Raw genomic sequence first — 19,812 nt, forward strand, 5'->3', positions numbered from 1 at the left:
GAGAGAGAGAGAGAATACAGTCATTGCGAGAGAGAGAGAGAATACAGTCATTGCGAGAGAGAGAGAGAATACAGTCATTGCGAGAGAGAGAGAGAATACAGTCATTGCGAGAGAGAGAGAATACAGTCAGAGAGATAGAGAGAGAGATAATACAGTCATTGCGAGAGAGAGAGAATACAGTCAGAGAGATAGAGAGAGAGATAATACAGTCATTGAGAGAGAGAGAGAGAGATAATACAGTCATTGAGAGAGAGAGAACAGTCATTGAGGGAGAGAGAGAGAGATAATACAACAGTCATTGAGAGAGAGCGAGAGAGATAATACAACAGTCATTGAGAGAGAGAGAGAAAATACAGTCATTGAGGGAGCGAGAGAGAGAGAGAGAGAGAGAGAGAGAGAGAGAGAATAGTCATTGAGGGAGAGAGAGAGAGATAATACAGTCATTGAGGGAGAGAGAGAGAGAGATAATACAGTCATTGAGGGAGAGAGAGATAATACAGTCATTGAGGGAGAGAGAGATAATACAGTCATTGAGGGAGAGAGAGATAATACAGTCATTGCGGGAGAGAGAGATAATACAGTCATTGCGGGAGAGAGATAATACAGTCATTGAGGGAGAGAGATAATACAGTCATTGAGAGAGAGAGAGAGAGAACAGTCATTGAGAGAGAGATAATACAGTCATTGAGAGAGAGAGAACAGTCATTGAGGGAGAGAGAGAGAGAGAGAATACAGTCATTGAGGGAGAGAGATAATACAGTCATTGAGGGAGAGAGAGAGAGATAATACAGTCATTGAGAGAGAGAGAGAGAGAGAAATACAGTCATTGAGAGAGAGAGAGAGAAAATACAGTCATTGAGAGAGAGAGATAATACAGTCATTGAGGGAGAGAGATAATACAGTCATTGAGGGAGAGAGAGAGAGATAATACAGTCATTGAGAGAGAGAGAGAGATAATACAGTCATTGAGAGAGAGAACAGTCATTGAGGGAGAGAGGGAGAGAGAGAACAGTCATTGAGGGAGAGAGAGAGAGAAAATACAGTCATTGAGGGAGCGAGAGAGAAAATACAGTCATTGAGGGAGCGAGAGAGAGAGAGATAATACAGTAATTGAGGGAGAGAGAGAGATAATACAGTCATTGAGGGAGAGAGAAAGAGATAATACAGTCATTGAGGGAGAGAGAGATAATACAGTCATTGAGAGAGAGAGAGAACAGTCATTGAGAGAGAGAGAGAGAGAGAGAACAGTCATTGAGGGAGAGAGATAACAGTCATTGAGAGAGAGATAACAGTCATTGAGAGAGAGAGATAATACAGTCATTGAGAGAGAGAGATAATACAGTCATTGAGAGAGAGAGAACAGTCAGAGGGAGAGAGAGAGAGAGAGAGATAATACAGTCATTGAGGGACAATGATAATACAGTCATTGAGGGAGAGAGAGAGAGATAATACAGTCATTGAGAGAGAGAGAGAGAGAGAGAGAGAGAGAGATATAATACAGTCATTGAGAGAGAGAGAACAGTCATTGAGGGAGAGAGATAATACAGTCATTGGGGGAGAGAGAGAGAAAATACAGTCATTGAGGGAGCGAGAGAGAGAACAGTCATTGAGGGAGAGAGGGAACAGTCATTGAGAGAGAGGGAACAGTCATTGAGGGAGAGAGATAATACAGTCATTGAGAGCGAGAGAACAGTCATTGAGGGAGAGAGATAATACAGTCATTGAGAGAGAGAGAGAGAACAGACATTGGGGAGAGAGAGAGAGAGAGAGAAATACAGTCATTGAGGGAGAGAGATAATACAGTCATTGAGGGAGCGAGAGAGAGAGAGAACAGTCATTGAGGGAGAGAGATAATACAGTCATTGATGGGGAGAGAGAGAGATAATACAGTCATTGAGGGAGAGAGAAAATACAGTCATTGAGGGAGAGAGAGAGAACAGTCATTGAGGGAGAGAGATAATACAGTCATTGAGAGAGCGAGAGAACAGTCATTGGGGGAGAGAGAGAGAGAGAGAAAATACAGTCATTGAGGGAGAGAGAGAGAGATAATACAGTCATTGAGGGAGAGAGAAAATACAGTCATTGAGGGAGCGAGAACAGTCATTGAGGGAGAGAGAACAGTCATTGAGGGAGAGAGAAAATACAGTCATTGAGGGAGAGAGAAAATACAGTCATTGAGGGAGAGAGAAAATACAGTCATTGAGGGAGCGAGAGCAGTCATTGAGGGAGAGAGATAATACAGTCATTGAGGGAGCGAGAACAGTCATTGAGGGAGAGAGATAATACAGTCATTGAGGGAGAGAGATAATACAGTCATTGAGGGAGAGAGATAATACAGTCATTGAGGGAGCGAGAGAGAGAAAATCATAGAAAACAGAATGCTCTGCGTGTAAACTAATCACACTTGTGTTATTCGTGTCCTTGGGGAAGGGAGTGGAAAGTGAAAAGGTGAGAACATTCTCTTGGGACAATATGCCATATGTCTGATACAGACGCATAGAAGGAAAACATAGAAAACATTGTTATGGCCGAGAGCAACAACACAGCTGTCTGGTCTGGCAGCAGCTGTTCCCCAGCACTATGGGTCTGGGACTCACCGTACAGGTCATGAGAGCTGTCCACGTGAAAGGTGTCCCGCCTCTTTACGTACACCATGGCGTTGTACTCATCCACTGGAGCGGAGTAGGAATACTGCAGCGAGAAGTAGAGTTGTTCAAGTTTTCACTGAAACTTGAATTGAGTACTAAAGTGTCCACAAAAAGTGTCAGTGAGTAGAATGTGATAGTCTGACCTGGTGCAGCTGACAGGTGATGTCAAAGAGAGACGGGTTCATCTCATCCATCTCCACATAGGCGTCTACCACCACCGTCTGCCCCTCGATCACCAACACACACTCGTAGTCCAGGTCTGTGTCCTGCACACGCACATTGGACCAGGTTACAACAGAATCAAATGCATTGTTTTTCTTTATAGTTCCTGAATCCTGCAGTTGTCCTCGACCATAGTGTAGACACCCAGGTGGTGTGTGTGTGACTGAGTGCATGTGTTACCTGGTACAGGTGGAGGTTTCTGGCGAATAGTGTGATCTTCCTCGCCACTCTGACTGGTAACAGATGAGAACCCTGGACCTTCTCCACACAGGGGCAAGCAGACGAGCCCCAACCCACATAGGAGCTTGAGTCCCCCTACACACACAGTACTGTTAGATAAATACACACACACATTCACAAGGACACACTCCAACCAACCAAGGCATCGCAATTTTCTGTTTATCTCATCAACCCATAAACTATTGACTGTTATACATATTAATGAGGTTCTAAGCTTCTTCATGTAATACTACTGTTAAAATGGCCTGTCAAATGATAAAACGGATGAAAACATTAACGAAAAGACAACTGCTCCAGCCTTTGCTGTCGTAGCCATTTCTTCAAATTGATTTCCAAAAGCAACGTCAACCATGTCAACAATGACAACGAAAGCAAAACACGGTGAGGAATAGCAATGGGACAAGGGAAGAGCTGTGATTCTGACAACTGGTGTCAGAAGTGGGATTCTAGAGCTGTGTCCAGTTACGAGCTGGAAGCATGGTGGCCGTGGAAGCTCCGGACGAATTTCGAACTCACCGGCAGGAAGGTGTCGGATGAGTCATACTGGTAGTCCAGCTCTGAGTCGGCGTCCAGGAGCTGGGGGTAGGCCGAGCCCGAAAGGAAGTGGTCAGCGGCCTCTCCGTCCCCTGACAACACGCTGGTGGCCGAAAACGTGGTGGATGTGTCGTTCTCTACCGTTGTGTCCTCCGCTTCCTCCTCCACTTCCTCCCTGGGCCAGAGAAGCACTTCCGGCTCGGCACCCTGGCCCTTGGCGTCGGTGGGGTGGAGGTGGTCTAGAGGGAGTGGGGAGGGGGCCTCTGTCAGGTCCAGGTGGAAGGTGAGATCTGAGTCGACCGGTTCCCCCAGGGGGAAGGGGGCTGGGAAAGGGTAGCTGACGGGTGTGGGCTGGACCTCCATGGGGGGCTCCGCCAGACTCAGAGCCTTGTCCAGTTCCTGAGGGGGGGGTGCAGTAACCACTTCCAATGGGGATGTCTCGGGTGGGAACGCCAGGGGGATTAGAGTGGCGACATCCTCGGATGGCTGCCCGTCTTTGGTCATAACCGTCGCCACCTCAGTTTCCGCGGCAAGCTCCACGTTGCCAGGGGTAACCACGGGGCCTACAGTTTCACTTTCAGCCTCTGCAACGAGCTCTTCCGCAGTTGTTTGCTCCTCAGCCTCACTAGTGGTGGTCTCAGGTATGGGCGTTATAGCTTCGGCTAACGTTGTAGGGGGAAGAATGGTGGGGGCCTCGGTCTGCATAGCAGTAGTGGGGGCCTCGGTCGGCATAGCAGGGTTGGGCAGTGTAGTCGGCTCCGGTGTGGTGGTTGTAGACAGGGTTGTTGTCATAGGCTCCAGGGCGGTAGCTATGGTGGTAGGGGCTTTGATTGATGTAGTTGTGGCGATAGTTGCTGTGGTAGTTGTAGGGGGGGCTGTTGTTGTAGTTGTTGGGGTTGTTGTTGTAGTTGTCAGGGGTACGGTTGTTGGGGACACTGTTGTGGGAGGAGCCGGGGTGGGGAGTTTGAACTGGGTGGTGGAAGGGTGGGGGTAAAGGGGGAAGACATGGGGGAGAGGGTGAGACAGAAATAAACAAACAACTAAAGAAAACTGATCAAATAAACAAACTCATAAGTTGACTGAAAAACCCAAATCAGATGTGAAACGTCTCCTATAAGTTGCCAGTATTAACATCAATGATGACAACTCATGCACTTGGTTGGCGACACAGGCAAAATGGAGATGATCGTTAGTTATATTGGATGTTTGTTTTGGGACATGAGGTGCAGTGAGAATAAGTGCCCCACCTCTTTAAGGAATACCTAGGATAGGATAAAATAATCCCTCTCACCCCCCTTAAAAGATTTAGATGCACTACTGTTCCACTGGATGTCATAAGGTGAATGCACCAATTTGTAAGTCGCTCTGGATAAGAGCGTCTGCTAAATGACTTAAATGTAAATGTAATAAGTGTCATTTTGTTTTGCCACGTTAGAGACTGTCTTTCAATCAACCATCTACAATGGATTGGCCCCAAACAGCCTAGACTTACCATGCCACACTAGGGTGCAATAGGTGGACCAAACTCTACAGCGAACATATAGCGAGTGTGGGCAACATTCCTCTCTTTTCTTCTGTCTTGACTTCAAGTGCAACATGCTTTCGATCTCGAGCTAACTGACCGTTGTCGCATTGAGTGTGACTTACGTGTTCGTTATAGATGATAACCCCCTCGTCACAGGCGGGCTTGTGGGTACAGGTGTGCTGGTGGACACACCAGTTGCAGCCCCAGCGACTCAACACACAACCGCGGCAACTAGGAGGAGAAATAGAGAGAGGGGGGGGGGATTGGGATAAGAAAGATAGGGAAAGAGAGCAGGAGAGAGTAAGAGAGGGTGGAGAGAAAAAGAAAGGGAGAGGGTATTGAAAGAAACAGAAATGCTGTTAGAAAATAATGAAAGAAAGTAAATGAGAGAGAGAAACGGGAGGAGGGGACAGGGAGAGCAAGCTTGGCACACAGGGTAATCCAATTTCTGGCAATCTAGGACAAGTGGTAAAAAAGGGGTCATGTAATTCCTTATTGAAGTGCTCTGAACAAGGTGCCAGGAAAGGAGAAAGGTAATTGAGTGAGTGCATGTGTAAACACCATAGATATGTCACTGCCCATGCAATCATAGTCTTTAGTGGTCAAGTGTCCACTCTATGCATCTCTATAGCTAACACAGCCAAATGGATGCAGTTCATAAAGGTATTACAATATATTATAGCTTGACAAAGCACTCCTATGGCCAGATATTCCACTTCTGAGAATTCGTAGGTGAGTGAGTATACCCGCTCTACCATCAGTCCTACTAGCCAATGCGCAATCATTGGATAACAAAATGGATGAGCTCCAATCAAGGATATCCTACCAACGAGACATTAAAAACTGTAATATCTTATGTTTCACCGAGTCGTGGCTGAACGACATGGATAACATACAGCTGGCGGGTTTTCGCTTCATCGGCAAGATAGAACAGCTGCCTCCGGTAAGACAAGGGGTGGCAGTCTGTGTCTATTTGTAAAAAACAGCTGGTGCATGAATTCTCAAGGTTTTGCTCGCCCGAGGTAGAATATCTCATGATAAGCTGTAGACCACACTATTCACCAAGATAGTTTTCATCTATATTTGTCGTAGCGGTCGATTTACCTTCTTACAAGCAAAAACGAAAGCAGGAAGCACCAGTGACTCGCTCAATAAGGAAGTAGTCAGAGGACACAGATGCTAAGGTACAGGACTATTTTGCTAGCACAGACTGGAATATGTTCCAGAATAAGTGCATAGATAAAGTCATCCCCACAGTGATCGTGCGTACATACCCCAACCAGAAGCCATGGATTACAGGCAACATCCACACTGAGCTAAAGGGTAGAGCTGCCGCTTTCAAGGAGCAGGATTCTAACACGGACGCTTATGAGATATCTCGCTATGCCCTCCGACAAACCATCAAACAGGCAATACAAGACTAAGATTGAATCGTACTATACCGGCTCCGACGCTTGCCGGATGTGGTAGGGCTTGCAAACTATTGAGGACTAAAAAAGGGAAGCACAGCCGCAAGCTGCCCAGTGACACAAACCTACCAGACGATGTAAATTACTTCTATGCTCGCTTCGAGGCAAGCAACACTGAAGCATGAATGAGAGCATCAGCTGTCCTGGACGACTGTGTGATCACGCTCTCTGTAGCTGATGTGAGTAAGACCTTTAAACAAGTCAACATTCACAAGGCCGCAGGGTCAGACAAATTACCAGGACATGTAGTTCGAGCATGTGCTGAACAACTGGCAAGTGTCTTCACTGACATTTTTAACCTCTCCCTGACCGAGTCTGTAATACCAACATGTTTCAAGCAGACCACCATAGTCCCTGTGCCCAAGAACATAAAGGCAACCTGCCTAAATGACTACCGACCCGTAGCACTCACGTCTGTAGCCATGAAGTGCTTTGAAACGCTGGTAATGGCTCACATCAACATCAACACCATCCCAGAAACCCTAGACCTACTCCAATTTGCATACCGCCCAAACAAATCCAGATGCAGTTTCTATTGCACTCCACACTGACCTTTCCCATCTGGACAAAAATAATGCTAATCATTGACTACAGCTCAGAGTTCAACATCATAGTGCCCTCACTAAGCTAAGGACCCTAGGACTAAACACTTCACTGCAACTGGATCCTGGACTTCCTGACAGGCCGCCCCCAGGTGGTAAGGGTAGGTAACAACACGTCTGCCACGCTGATCCTCAACACATGGGCCCCTCAAGAGTGTGTGCTCAGTCATCTCCTGTACTCCCTGCTCACCCATGACTGCATGGCCAGGCACGACTCCAACACCATCATTAATATTTGCCAACGACAAAGCGGTGGCCTGATCACTGACATGGATGAGACAGCCTATAGGGAGGAGGTCAGAGACCTGGCAGTGTGGTGCCAGGATAACAACCTCTCCCTCAATGTGATCAATATGAAGGAGATGATTGTGGATTACAGGAAAAGGAGGATCAAGTACGCCCCCATTCTCATCGACGGGGCTGCAGTGGTGCAGGTTGAGAGCTTCAAGTTCCTTGGTGTCCACATCACCAACAAACTATCATTGTCCAAACACACCAAGACAGTCATGAAGAGGGCACGATAACACCTATTTCCCCTCAGGAGACTGAAAAGATTTGGCATGGGTCCTCAGATCCTCAAAATGTTCTACAGTTGCGCCATCGAGAGCATTGCCTTGGACTCCAGCCACCATAGTCATAGACTGTTCTCTCTGCTACAGGAACGGGAAACGGTACCGGAGGACCAAGTCTAGCTCATAAGAATCTTGAACAGTTAATCAAATGGCTACCCCCGCCCCTTTTTTACACTGCTGCTACTCTGTTTATTATCAACGCATAGTAATTTTAACTCTACTCTAATGTCCAGTTGAAGTGGGAAGTTTACATACACTTAGGTCATTAAAATTCGTTTTTCAAACACTCCACAAATTTCTTGTTAACAAACTATAGTTTTGGCAAGTCGGTTAGGACATCTACTTTGTGCATGACACAAGTAATTTTTCAAACAATTGTTTACTGATTATTTCACTGTATCACAATTCAAGTGGGTCAGAAGTATACATACACTTAGTTGACTGTGCCTTTAAACAGCTTGGAAAATTCCAGAAAATGATGTCATGGCTTTAGAAGCTTCTGATAGGCTAATTGTCATCATTTGAGTCAATTCGAGGTGTACATGAGGATGTATTTCAAGGCCTAACTTCAAACTCAGTGCTACTTTGCTTGACATCACAGGAAAATCAAAAGAAATCAGCCAGGACCTCAGAAAAAATATTGTAGACCTCCACAAGTCTTGTTCATCCTTGGGAGCAATTTCCAAACGCCTGAAGGTACCACGTTCATCTGTACAAACAATAGTATTCAGGTATAAACACCATGGGACAACACAGCCGTCATACCGCTCAGGAAGGAAGTGCATTCTGTCTCCTAGAGATGAAAGTACTTTGGTGTGAAAAGTTCAAATCAATCCCAGAACAACAGCAAAGGACCCTGTGAAGATGCTGGAGGGATCAGGTACAAAAGTATCTATATCCACAGTAAAACTAGTCCTATATCCACATAACCTAAAAGGCCGCTCAGCAATGAAGAAGCCACTGCTACAAAACCGGCATAAAAGCCAGACTACGGTTTGCAACTGCACATGGGGACAAAGATCGTACTTTTTGGAGAAATGTCCTCTGGTCTGATGAAACAAAAATAGAACTGTTTGGCCATAATGACCATCATTATGTGGAAAAAGGGGATCCCAACCGTGAGGCACGGGGGTGGCAGCATCATGTTGTGGGGGTGCTTTGTTGCAGGAGGGACTGGTGCACTTCACAAAATAGATGGCATCATGAGGTGGGACAATTATGTGAATACATTGAAGCAATATCTCAAGACATCAGTCAGGAAGGACAACAAAGTCAAGGTATTGGAATGGCCATCACAAAGCCCTGAACTCAATCCTATAGAAAATTTGTGGGCAGAACTGAAAAAGTGTGTGTGAGCAAAGAGGCCTACAAACCTGACTGAGTTACACCAGCTCTGTCAGGAGGAATGGGACAAAATTTGCCCAACTTATTGTGGGAAGCTTGTGGAAGGCTACCTGAAACATTTGACCCAATTTAAACAATTTAAAGGCAATGCTACCAAATACTAATTGAGTGTATGTAAACTTCTGACCCACTGGGAATGCGATTAAAGAAATAAAAGCTGAAATAAGTCATTCTCTCTACTGTTATTCTGACATTTCACATTCTTAAAATAAAGTGGTGATCCTAACTGACCAAAGACAGGGAATTTTTACTAGGATTAAATGTCAAGAATTGTGAAAAACTGAGTTTAAATGTATTTGGCTAAGGTGTATGTAAACTTCCGACTTCAACTGTACATATTACCTCAATTACTTTGACTAACCGGTGCCCCCTCACATTGACTATGTACCGGAACCCCCTGTATATAGCCTCGCTACTGTTATTTTATTGTTGCTCCTTAATTATAATTATTTTTTTCTTAAAATTGTATTGTTATTTAAGGGCTTGTAAGTAAGCATTTCACATTAAGGTGTACACCTCTTGTATTCGGCACATGTGAGAAATAAAATTAGATTTGATCACCAGCTGTGCCCGAGCGAGCCAGACAGAGAGAGAGCGCAAGCGAGAGAGCCAGAGAGAGAGAGCGAGAGAGCGAGCCAGAGAGAGAGAGAGAGCGCGAGCGAGCCAGAGAGAGAGAGAGAGCGCGAGCGAGCCAGAGAGAGAGAGAGAGCGAGAGCGCGAGGGAGCCAGAGAGAGAGAGAGAGAGCGCGAGGGAGCCAGAGAGAGAGAGAGAGCGAGAGCGCGAGGGAGCCAGAGAGAGAGAGAGAGAGCGAGAGCGCAAGGGAGCCAGAGAGAGAGAGAGAGAGAGAGAGAGCGAGCGCGAGGGAGCCAGAGAGAGAGAGAGAGCGAGAGCGCGAGGGAGCCAGAGAGAGAGAGAGAGCGAGAGAGAGAGAGAGAGCAGGAGCGCGAGCGAGCCAGAGAGAGCGAGAGCGACAGAGAGCGAGCGAGACAGAGAGCGAGCGAGCCAGACAGAGAGCGAGCGAGCCAGACAGAGAGCGAGCGAGCCAGACAGAGAGCGAGCGAGCCAGACAGAGAGCGAGCGAGCCAGACAGAGAGCGAGCGAGCCAGACAGACAGAGAGCGAGCGAGCCAGAGAGCGAGCGAGCGAGCGAGACAGAGAGCGAGCGAGCCAGAGAGCGAGCGAGCGAGACAGAGAGCGAGCGAGCGAGACAGAGAGCGAGCGAGCGAGACAGAGAGCTAGAAAGAGAGCCAGAGCGAGTGAGAAAAATTGTGAGAACGTAAAATAGGGAGAGAGCGTGCTAAATAGAGCAGAGGGAGGGAGAGAAAGACATAGGGAGAGAGCGAGAGTGGGTAACAGAGAGGGAGAGGTAGGTTAACTCACGGCACGCTCCCAGACAGCTGCTTGGCGGCAGTACAGTCGTAGAAGGTGAACTCTGTCGCCGTGACGACGACGTTACCGAAGCGCAGGGACAGGGTGACCGTGACAAAATCTGAGGAGAGAGAGACACGGAGAGAATGAGAACTAGAGACAAACAAATATTAAATGTTACGTCTTACCTCCTTAGGATCCCTACCCAACACAGTGCCAAGCTTTCTAAAAATAATATGTTGTGAAAATATTTGTCTAAGCTTCATCTTAGAACGGAGTCTTATGAAGATTTGAAAATGAGAGTGAGACTTGACCATGTCTGTATGTCTGAATAAAAGCACTGTTGTTCAAAACAGTTTGAGGAGGTCGAGAACAGGAGAGTGTGAGAGGAGGTCGAGAACAGGAGAGTGTGAGAGGAGGTCGAGAACAGGAGAGTGTGAGAGGAGGTCGAGAACAGGAGAGTGTGAGAGGAGGTCGAGAACAGGAGAGTGTGAGAGGAGGTCGAGAACAGGAGAGTGTGAGAGGAGGTCGAGAACAGGAGAGTGTGAGAGGAGGTCGAGAACAGGAGAGTGTGAGGAGGTCGAGAACAGGAGAGTGTGAGGAGGTCGAGAACAGGAGAGTGTGAGGAGGTCGAGAACAGGAGAGTGTGAGGAGGTTGAGAACAGGAGAGTGATGGATTGTGTCCCAAATGGCACCTTATTCAGTACCTTCTGAAAGTATTCAGACCCCTTGACCCTTTCCACATTTTATTACATTACAGTAATCTACACACAATACCCCATAATGACAAAGCAAAAAAATTTTTTTTTTTTTTGTAAAAGCAAAAATACCTCATTTACATAAGTATTCAGATCCTTGGCTATGAGAGTTGAAATTGAGCTCAGGTGCATTCTGTTTCCATTGATCATCCCTGAGAAGTTTCTATAACTTGATTGGAGTCCACCTGTGGTAAATTAAATTGTTTGGACATGATTTGGAATGGCACACACCTGTCTATATAAGGTCCCACAGTTGACAGTGTATGTCAGAACAAAAATCAAGCCATGAGGTCGAAGGAATTGTCCATAGAGCTCCGAGACAGGATTGGGTTGAGGCACCAAAACATTTCTGCAGAATTGAAGGTCCCCAAGAACACAGTGGCCTCCATCATTCTTAAATGGAAGAAGTTTGGAACCATCAAGACTCTTCCTAGAGCTGGCCACCCGGGCCAACCTGAGCAATCAGGGGAGAAGGTCCTTGGTCAGGGAGGTGACCAAGAACCCGATAATTACTCTGACAGAGCACTAGAGTTCCTCTGTGGAGATGGGAGAACCTTCCAGAAGGACAACCATCTCTGCAGCACTCCACCAATCAGGCCTTTATGGTAGTGGCCAGACGGAAGCCACTCCTCAGTATAAGGCACACTTTTTTGCCAAAAAGCACCTAAAGTCTCTCAGACAATGAGAAACAAGATTCTCTGGTCTGATGAAACCAAGATTGAACTCTTTGGCCTGAATGCCAAGTGTCACGTCTGGAGGAAACCTGGCCCCATCCCTACAGTGAAGCATGGTGGTGGCAGCATCAAGCTGTGTGGATGGTTTTCAGTGGCAGAGACTTGGAGATTTAGTCAGGATCGAGGCAAAGATGAATGGAGAAAAGTACAGGGCGATCCTTAATGAAAACCTCCAGAGCGCTCAGGACCTCAGACTAGGGCGAAGGTTTACCTTCCAACAGGACAACGACCCTAAGCACACAGCCAAGACAACACAGGAGTGGCTTCTGGTCAAGTCTCAATGTCCTTGAGCGGCCCAGCCAGAGCCCGGACTTGAACCTGATCGAACATCTCTGGAGACCTGAAAATCGCTGTGCAGCAACACTCCCCATCCAGCCTGACAGAGCTTGAGAGGATCTGCAGAGAAGAATGGGAGAAACTCCCCAAATACAAGTGTGCCAAGCTTGTAGTGTCATACCCAAGAAGACTCGAGGCTGTAATTGCTGCCAATGGTGCTAAGTAAAGGGTCTGAATACTAATGTATATTTAATACATATATATATATATTTTTAACTGTTTTTGCTTCGTCATTATGGGGTATTGTTTGCAGATTGATGAGGGAATATTTAACTAGGTAAGTCAGTTAAGAACAAATTCTTATTTTCAATGACGGTGGGTTAACTGCCTGTTCAGGGGCAGAACGACAGATTTGTACCTTGTCAGCTCGGGGGTTTGAACTTGCAACCTTCCGGTTACTAGTCCAACACTCTAACCACTAGGCTACGCTGCCGCCCTCATGTTAAATACCTAGCCCTCATGTTAAACACCTAACCCTCATGTTAACTACCTAGCCCTCATGTTAACTACCTAGCCCTCATGTTAACTACCTAACCCTCATGTTAAACACCTAGCCCTCATGTTAAACACCTAGCCCTCATGTTAACCACCTAACCCTCATGTTAAACACCTAGCCCTCATGTTAACTACCTAGCCCTCATGTTAACTACCTAGCCCTCATGTTAACTACCTAGCCCTCATGTTAACTACCTAACCCTCATGTTAACTACCTAGCCCTCATGTTAACTACCTAGCCCTCATGTTAACTACCTAACCCTCATGTTAAACACCTAGCCCTCATGTTAAACACCTAGCCCTCATGTTAAACACCTAGCCCTCATGTTAACTACCTAGCCCTCATGTTAAACACCTAGCCCTCATGTTAAACACCTAGCCCTCATGTTAAACACCTAGCCCTCATGTTAACTACCTAGCCCTCATGTTAACTACCTAACCCTCATGTTAAATACCTAACCCTCATGTTAACTACCTAACCCTCATGTTAACTACCTAGCCCTCATGTTAAATACCTAGCCCTCCTGTTAACTACCTAACCCTCCTGTTAAATACCTAACCCTCCTGTTAAATACCTAACCCTCATGTTAACTACCTAGCCCTCCTGTTAAATACCTAGCCCTCCTGTTAAATACCTAGCCCTCCTGTTAAATACCTAGCCCTCCTGTTAAATACCTAGCCCTCCTGTTAAATACCTAGCCCTCATGTTAATTACCTAGCCCTCCTGTTAAATACCTAGCCCTCATGTTAAATACCTAGCCCTCCTGTTAAACACCTAGCCCTCATGTTAAACACCTAGCCCTCATGTTAAACACCTAGCCCTCCTGTTAAACACCTAGCCCTCCTGTTAAACACCTAGCCCTCCTGTTAAACACCTAGCCCTCCTGTTAAACACCTAGCCCTCCTGTTAAATACCTAGCCCTCCTGTTAAATACCTAGCCCTCCTGTTAACTACCTAGCCCTCCTGTTAAACACCTAGCCCTCCTGTTAACTACATAACCCTCATGTTAAATACCTAGCCCTCCTGTTAACTACCTAGCCCTCCTGTTAACTACCTAGCCCTCCTGTTAACTACCTAGCCCTCCTGTTAACTACCTAGCCCTCCTGTTAACTACCTAGCCCTCCTGTTAAATACCTAGCCCTCCTGTTAAATACCTAGCCTCCTGTTAAATACCTAGCCCTCCTGTTAACTACCTAGCCCTCCTGTTAACTACCTAGCCCTCCTGTTAAATACCTAGCCCTCCTGTTAAATACCTAGCCCTCCTGTTAAATACCTAGCCCTCCTGTTAAATACCTAGCCCTGTTAAATACCTGCCCTCCTGTTAAATACCTAGCCCTCCTGTTAAATACCTAGCCCTCCTGTTAAATACCTAGCCCTCCTGTTAAATACCTAGCCCTCATGTTAAATACCTAGCCCTCCTGTTAAATACCTAGCCCTCCTGTTAAATACCTAGCCCTCATGTTAAATACCTAGCCCTCATGTTAAATACCTAGCCCTCATGTTAAATACCTAGCCCTCATGTTAAATACCTAGCCCTCATGTTAAATACCTAGCCCTCATGTTAAACACCTAGCCCTCCTGTTAAACACCTAGCCCTCCTGTTAAACACCTAGCCCTCCTGTTAAACACCTAGCCCTCATGTTAAACACCTAGCCCTCCTGTTAAACACCTAGCCCTCCTGTTAAACACCTAGCCCTCCTGTTAAACACCTAGCCCTCCTGTTAAACACCTAGCCCTCATGCCCTCCTGTTAAACACCTAGCCCTCCTGTTAACTACCTAGCCCTCCTGTTAACTACCTAGCCCTCCTGTTAAATACCTAGCCCTCCTGTTAAATACCTAGCCCTCCTGTTAAACACCTAGCCCTCATGTTAAACACCTAGCCCTCCTGTTAAACACCTAGCCCTCCTGTTAAACACCTAGCCCTCCTGTTAAACACCTAGCCCTCCTGTTAAACACCTAGCCCTCCTGTTAAACACCTAGCCCTCCTGTTAAACACCTAGCCCTCCTGTTAAACACCTAGCCCTCCTGTTAACTACCTAGCCCTCCTGTTAACTACCTAGCCCTCCTGTTAACTACCTAGCCCTCCTGTTAACTACCTAGCCCTCCTGTTAACTACCTAGCCCTCCTGTTAAATACCTAGCCCTCCTGTTAAATACCTAGCCCTCCTGTTAAATACCTAGCCCTCCTGTTAAATACCTAGCCCTCCTGTTAAATACCTAGCCCTCCTGTTAAATACCTAGCCCTCCTGTTAAATACCTAGCCCTCCTGTTAAACACCTACCCTAGTTAAACACCTAGCCCTCATGTTAAACACCTAGCCCTCCTGTTAAACACCTAGCCCTCCTGTTAAACACCTAGCCCTCCTGTTAAACACCTAGCCCTCCTGTTAAACACCTAGCCCCTCATGTTAAACACCTAGCCCTCCTGTTAAACAAACCCCTCCTGTTAAACACCTAGCCCTCCTGTTAAACACCTAGCCCTCCTGTTAAACACCTAGCCCTCCTGTTAAATACCTAGCCCTCCTGTTAAATACCTAGCCCTCCTGTTAAACACCTAGCCCTCCTGTTAAACACCTAGCCCTCCTGTTAAACACCTAGCCCTCCTGTTAACTACCTAGCCCTCCTGTTAACTACCTAGCCCTCCTGTTAACTACCTAGCCCTCCTGTTAACTACCTAGCCCTCCTGTTAACTACCTAGCCCTCCTGTTAAACACCTAGCCCTCCTGTTAAATACCTAGCCCTCATGTTAAATACCTAGCCCTCATGTTAAATACCTAACCCTCATGTTAAATACCTAACCCTCATGTTAAATACCTAGCCCTCATGTTAAATACCTAGCCCTCATGTTAAATACCTAGCCCTCCTGTTAAATACCTAGCCCTCCTGTTAAATACCTAACCCTCATGTTAAATACCTAACCCTCATGTTAAATACCTAGCCCTCATGTTAAATACCTAGCCCTCATGTTAAATACCTAGCCCTCATGTTAAATACCTAGCCCTCATGTTAAATACCTAGCCCTCATGTTAAATACCTAGCCCTCATGTTAAATACCTAGCCCTCATGTTAAATACCTAGCCCTCCTGTTAAATACCTAGCCCTCCTGTTAAATACCTAGCCCTCCTGTTAAATACCTAACCCTCATGTTAAATACCTAGCCCTCATGTTAAATACCTAACCCTCATGTTACCTACCTAACCCTCATGTTAACTACCTAGCCCTCATGTTAACTACCTAGCCCTCATGTTAACTACCCAACCCTCCTGTTAAATACCCAACCCTCCTGTTAAATACCCAACCCTCCTGTTAAATACCTAACCCTCCTGTTAAATACCTAACCCTCCTGTTAAATACCTAACCCTCCTGTTAAATACCTAACCCTCCTGTTAAATACCTAACCCTCCTGTTAAATACCTAACCCTCATGTTAAATACCTAACCCTCATGTTAAATACCTAACCCTCATGTTAAATACCTAGCCCTCATGTTAAATACCTAGCCCTCATGTTAAATACCTTCTTCTACAGATGCACAATCGAGAGCATCCTGGCGGGCTGTATCACCGCCTGGTACGGCAACTGCTCCGCCCACAACCGTAAGGCTCTCCAGAGGGTAGTGAGGTCTGCACAACGCATCACCGGGGGCAAACTACCTGCCCTCCAGGACACCTACACCACCCGATGTCACAGGAAGGCCATAAAGATCATCAAGGACATCAACCACCCGAACCACTGCCTGTTCACCCCGCTATCATCCAGAAGGCGAGGTCAGTACAGGTGCATCAAAGCTGGGACCGAGAGACTGAAAAACAGCTTCTATCTCAAGGCCATCAGACTGTTAAACAGCCACCACTAACATTGAGTGGCTGCTGCCAACACACTGACTCAACTCCAGCCACTTTAATAATGGGAATTGATGGGAAATGATGTAAATATATCACTAGCCACTTTAAACAATGCTACCTAATATAATGTTTACATACCCTACATTATTCATCTCATATGTATACGTATATACTGTACTCTATATCATCTACTGCATCTTTATGTAATACATGTATCACTAGCCACTTTAACTATGCCACTTTGTTTACATATTCATCTCATATGTATATACTGTACTCGATACCATCTACTGTATCTTGCCTATGCCGCTCTGTACCATCACTCATTCATATATCTTTATGTACCTATTCTTTATCCCCCTACACTTGTGTGTATAAGACAGTAGTTTTGGAATTGTTAGTTAGATTACTTGTTGGTTATTACTGCATTGTCGGAACTAGAAGCACAAGCATTTTGCTACACTCGCATTAACATCTGCTAACCATGTGTATGTGACAAATAAAATTTGATTTGATTTAATTAGCCCTCATGTTAAATACCTAGCCCTCATGTTAAATACCTAGCCCTCATGGCCTGAGAACCACAACAAACCTCTCTTCAGGAATCCTTTTCATGGGAACCAGGGAGACAGATGGGGCTGAGAAAAGGGGGGTTTGATACATGGGGGGCTGAGAGATGGGGGGCTGAGAGAAAAAAGTGGATGGAGGAGGGAAGGGGGACGTGATAGGAGTTCACTAGTGCATGTGTGAACAGTTAATGCCCATAATGCATCAGAAATGACTGACCAAAACAAGTCGATGGCTCAAAGCATGCAACGAAACCAAACCGCACTATCCCAGGCCAAACCATACCCGCACTATCCCAGGCCAAACCATACCGCACTATCCCAGGCCAAACCATACCGCACTATCCCAGGCCAAACCATACCGCACTATCCCAGGCCAAACCATACCGCACTATCCCAGGCCAAACCATACCGCACTATCCCAGGCCAAACCATACTGCACTATCCCAGGCCAAACCATACCGCACTATCCCAGGCCCAAAGATAGAAGCCTGCATGAAACACACATGACGGATGAATTGCATGATTAGCTCCCCAGACTGGCGGACATGGAGGTGACTCCCTGCTGTGTAAACTGGGAGACAAAGAGGATTTGGATCCAACATACATCTGCTCTGTAAGAACACGGTACCTACTGCTGCTCAGAGGCTGATGGGTCTGTATAACAAACACACACTTTAACGAGTGAGAGAAAGGTCCTTACGTTTAACATCTCATTAAAATGATGAAGTGTGCGCTTGTGCATGTGTGTGTATAAACAGTATAGAGAAGCGGGTTCCATGCCTAGTACCCATCTGCCCCCTTTGGAACTCACCTTGTCCCGGGGGCCCAGTCAGCACCCTGTGGGGGTCAGGGGAGAGGCAGGTGACCCCCATGTCGGTGACTGTGGCAGGACTCTCAGAGTCGTGAAAGAAACAGGAGTACGACTTGTCCTCTTCTAGGACGGCCAGGCCCAGGACTGATAGAGAGATCTGAGGGAGGTAGGGAGAAGATGTTAGAGCAAGAGAGAGCGAGAACGAGCGAGAGAGAGAGAGCGAGAGAGAGAACGAGCTGGCTCGGATCTGCAAGGAGAATGTATATGATAACCATCTCTGATCTCTGCTGTAAAACTGGATGTAAAACAAGCAAACACTGCCAGCCAGGATCCAGCCAGGATCCAGCCAGGCTAAAACTATCCCTCACAGTGTGAACATGAAGGAACAACCCTGTATAAAAGCATGTGCTCACATACCCATGTACTTGAACACACACGCATGCATGCGCACACACACACACAAAAATACACACATACAAACATACACGTATGCCCAGACTCACGTACCCACAGACACACGTACGCACAGACACACAGACGTACACTTCTCTTCTCCTGCCGGCTGATGTTGGAGGGGCTGAGGGACTGGATGGTGAGACACTTCTGCTCCATGTCGAAGCTCCACAGCCACTGGCCTGCCTGGGCCCCGCGTGAACACTGAGCCTGCTGGCCACACCTACGCATATCAATATGTTAATATCATCTCACATACTGATACATTACCATCGCCCAGACTACATCTACACAATACATGATCATATTATACTTTATTGATTGCAACATATTATTATTTAGTTTATTAGGTACACCACCATATTCACAAAAATCATTACGTGGCCATGGCTTGCTTTAAAAGCAGGCAGACAGGCATCTAGTCACTGTTAGACTGAGCATGGCATGATCGTCGGTGACAGGCACGGTGAGTCCAGTATCTCAGAAAAGGCTGTCCTCCTGGACTTTTGACACACGACAGTGTCTAGAGTTTACAGAGACTGGCACGACAAACAAAACATCCAGTCAGCGGCAGTCCTGGGGGCGGAAACAGCTGGTTGATCAACAAGGTCGAAGGAGAATGTAATGAATCGTGAAAGCTAACAGGTGGGCCACAAACAGGCAAATTATGGCACAGAGCGACATCTCAGAACGCACAACTAGTCAGTTGTTGTCAGGGATGGGCTATTGCACCAGACGATCACATTGGGCTCCACTCCTATCAGCTAAAAACAAGAAGAAGCAACTCCAGTGGGCACATCATCACCAACACTGGACAATTGAGGAGTGGAAACACATCGCCTGGTCCAACGAATCCAGGTTTCTGTGGCATCAAGCATCAGATTCAGGACTTGGCGTAAGTAACATGAGTCCATGACCCCATCCTGCTTGTCAACGGTACAGGCTGGTGGCAGTGGTGTAATGGTGTGGGGAATGCTTTCCTGGCTCACGTTAGGTCCCTTGATAGCAATTGAGCAATGTTTTGATTCCCGAAGAATTCAGGCTGTTCTGGAGGCAAAGGTGGGTCCAACCCGGTACTAGATAGGTACCTAATAAACTGGTCACTGAGTGTAAATCATAATGTATACATACAATATATAATAGATGCATCATTACATTCACTATAGATACAAAAGTTGCTGACAGGTGTATAAAATCGAGCACACAGCCATGAAATCACCATAGGAAAA

At 46.4% G+C, this 19,812-nt stretch overlaps 1 protein-coding gene across 2 annotated transcripts in view; it reads right to left on the reverse strand.

Annotated features, from left to right (window-relative positions):
• Positions 1–19,812, reverse strand: part of LOC115143837 (plexin-B1-like) — a 170,072-nt gene that overhangs the window by 37,305 nt on the left and 112,955 nt on the right. For both annotated transcript variants that reach the window (XR_010459700.1, XM_065003961.1), the window contains exons 8-15: positions 18,674–18,806; positions 18,131–18,287; positions 10,597–10,705; positions 5,292–5,400; positions 3,627–4,613; positions 3,051–3,185; positions 2,792–2,914; positions 2,598–2,691 (exon numbers count right to left, since the gene is read on the reverse strand). Coding sequence is in view for 1 of the 2 variants with exons in the window: in XM_065003961.1 (XP_064860033.1) it covers positions 2,598–2,691; positions 2,792–2,914; positions 3,051–3,185; positions 3,627–4,613; positions 5,292–5,400; positions 10,597–10,705; positions 18,131–18,287; positions 18,674–18,806 (1,847 nt within the window). In the remaining variant the exon portion in view is untranslated. The remainder of the gene's footprint in view (positions 1–2,597; positions 2,692–2,791; positions 2,915–3,050; positions 3,186–3,626; positions 4,614–5,291; positions 5,401–10,596; positions 10,706–18,130; positions 18,288–18,673; positions 18,807–19,812) is intronic.

This window comes from Oncorhynchus nerka, linkage group LG2, assembly GCF_034236695.1.
Source record: "Oncorhynchus nerka isolate Pitt River linkage group LG2, Oner_Uvic_2.0, whole genome shotgun sequence".
NCBI classification, from domain to species: domain Eukaryota; kingdom Metazoa; phylum Chordata; class Actinopteri; order Salmoniformes; family Salmonidae; genus Oncorhynchus; species Oncorhynchus nerka.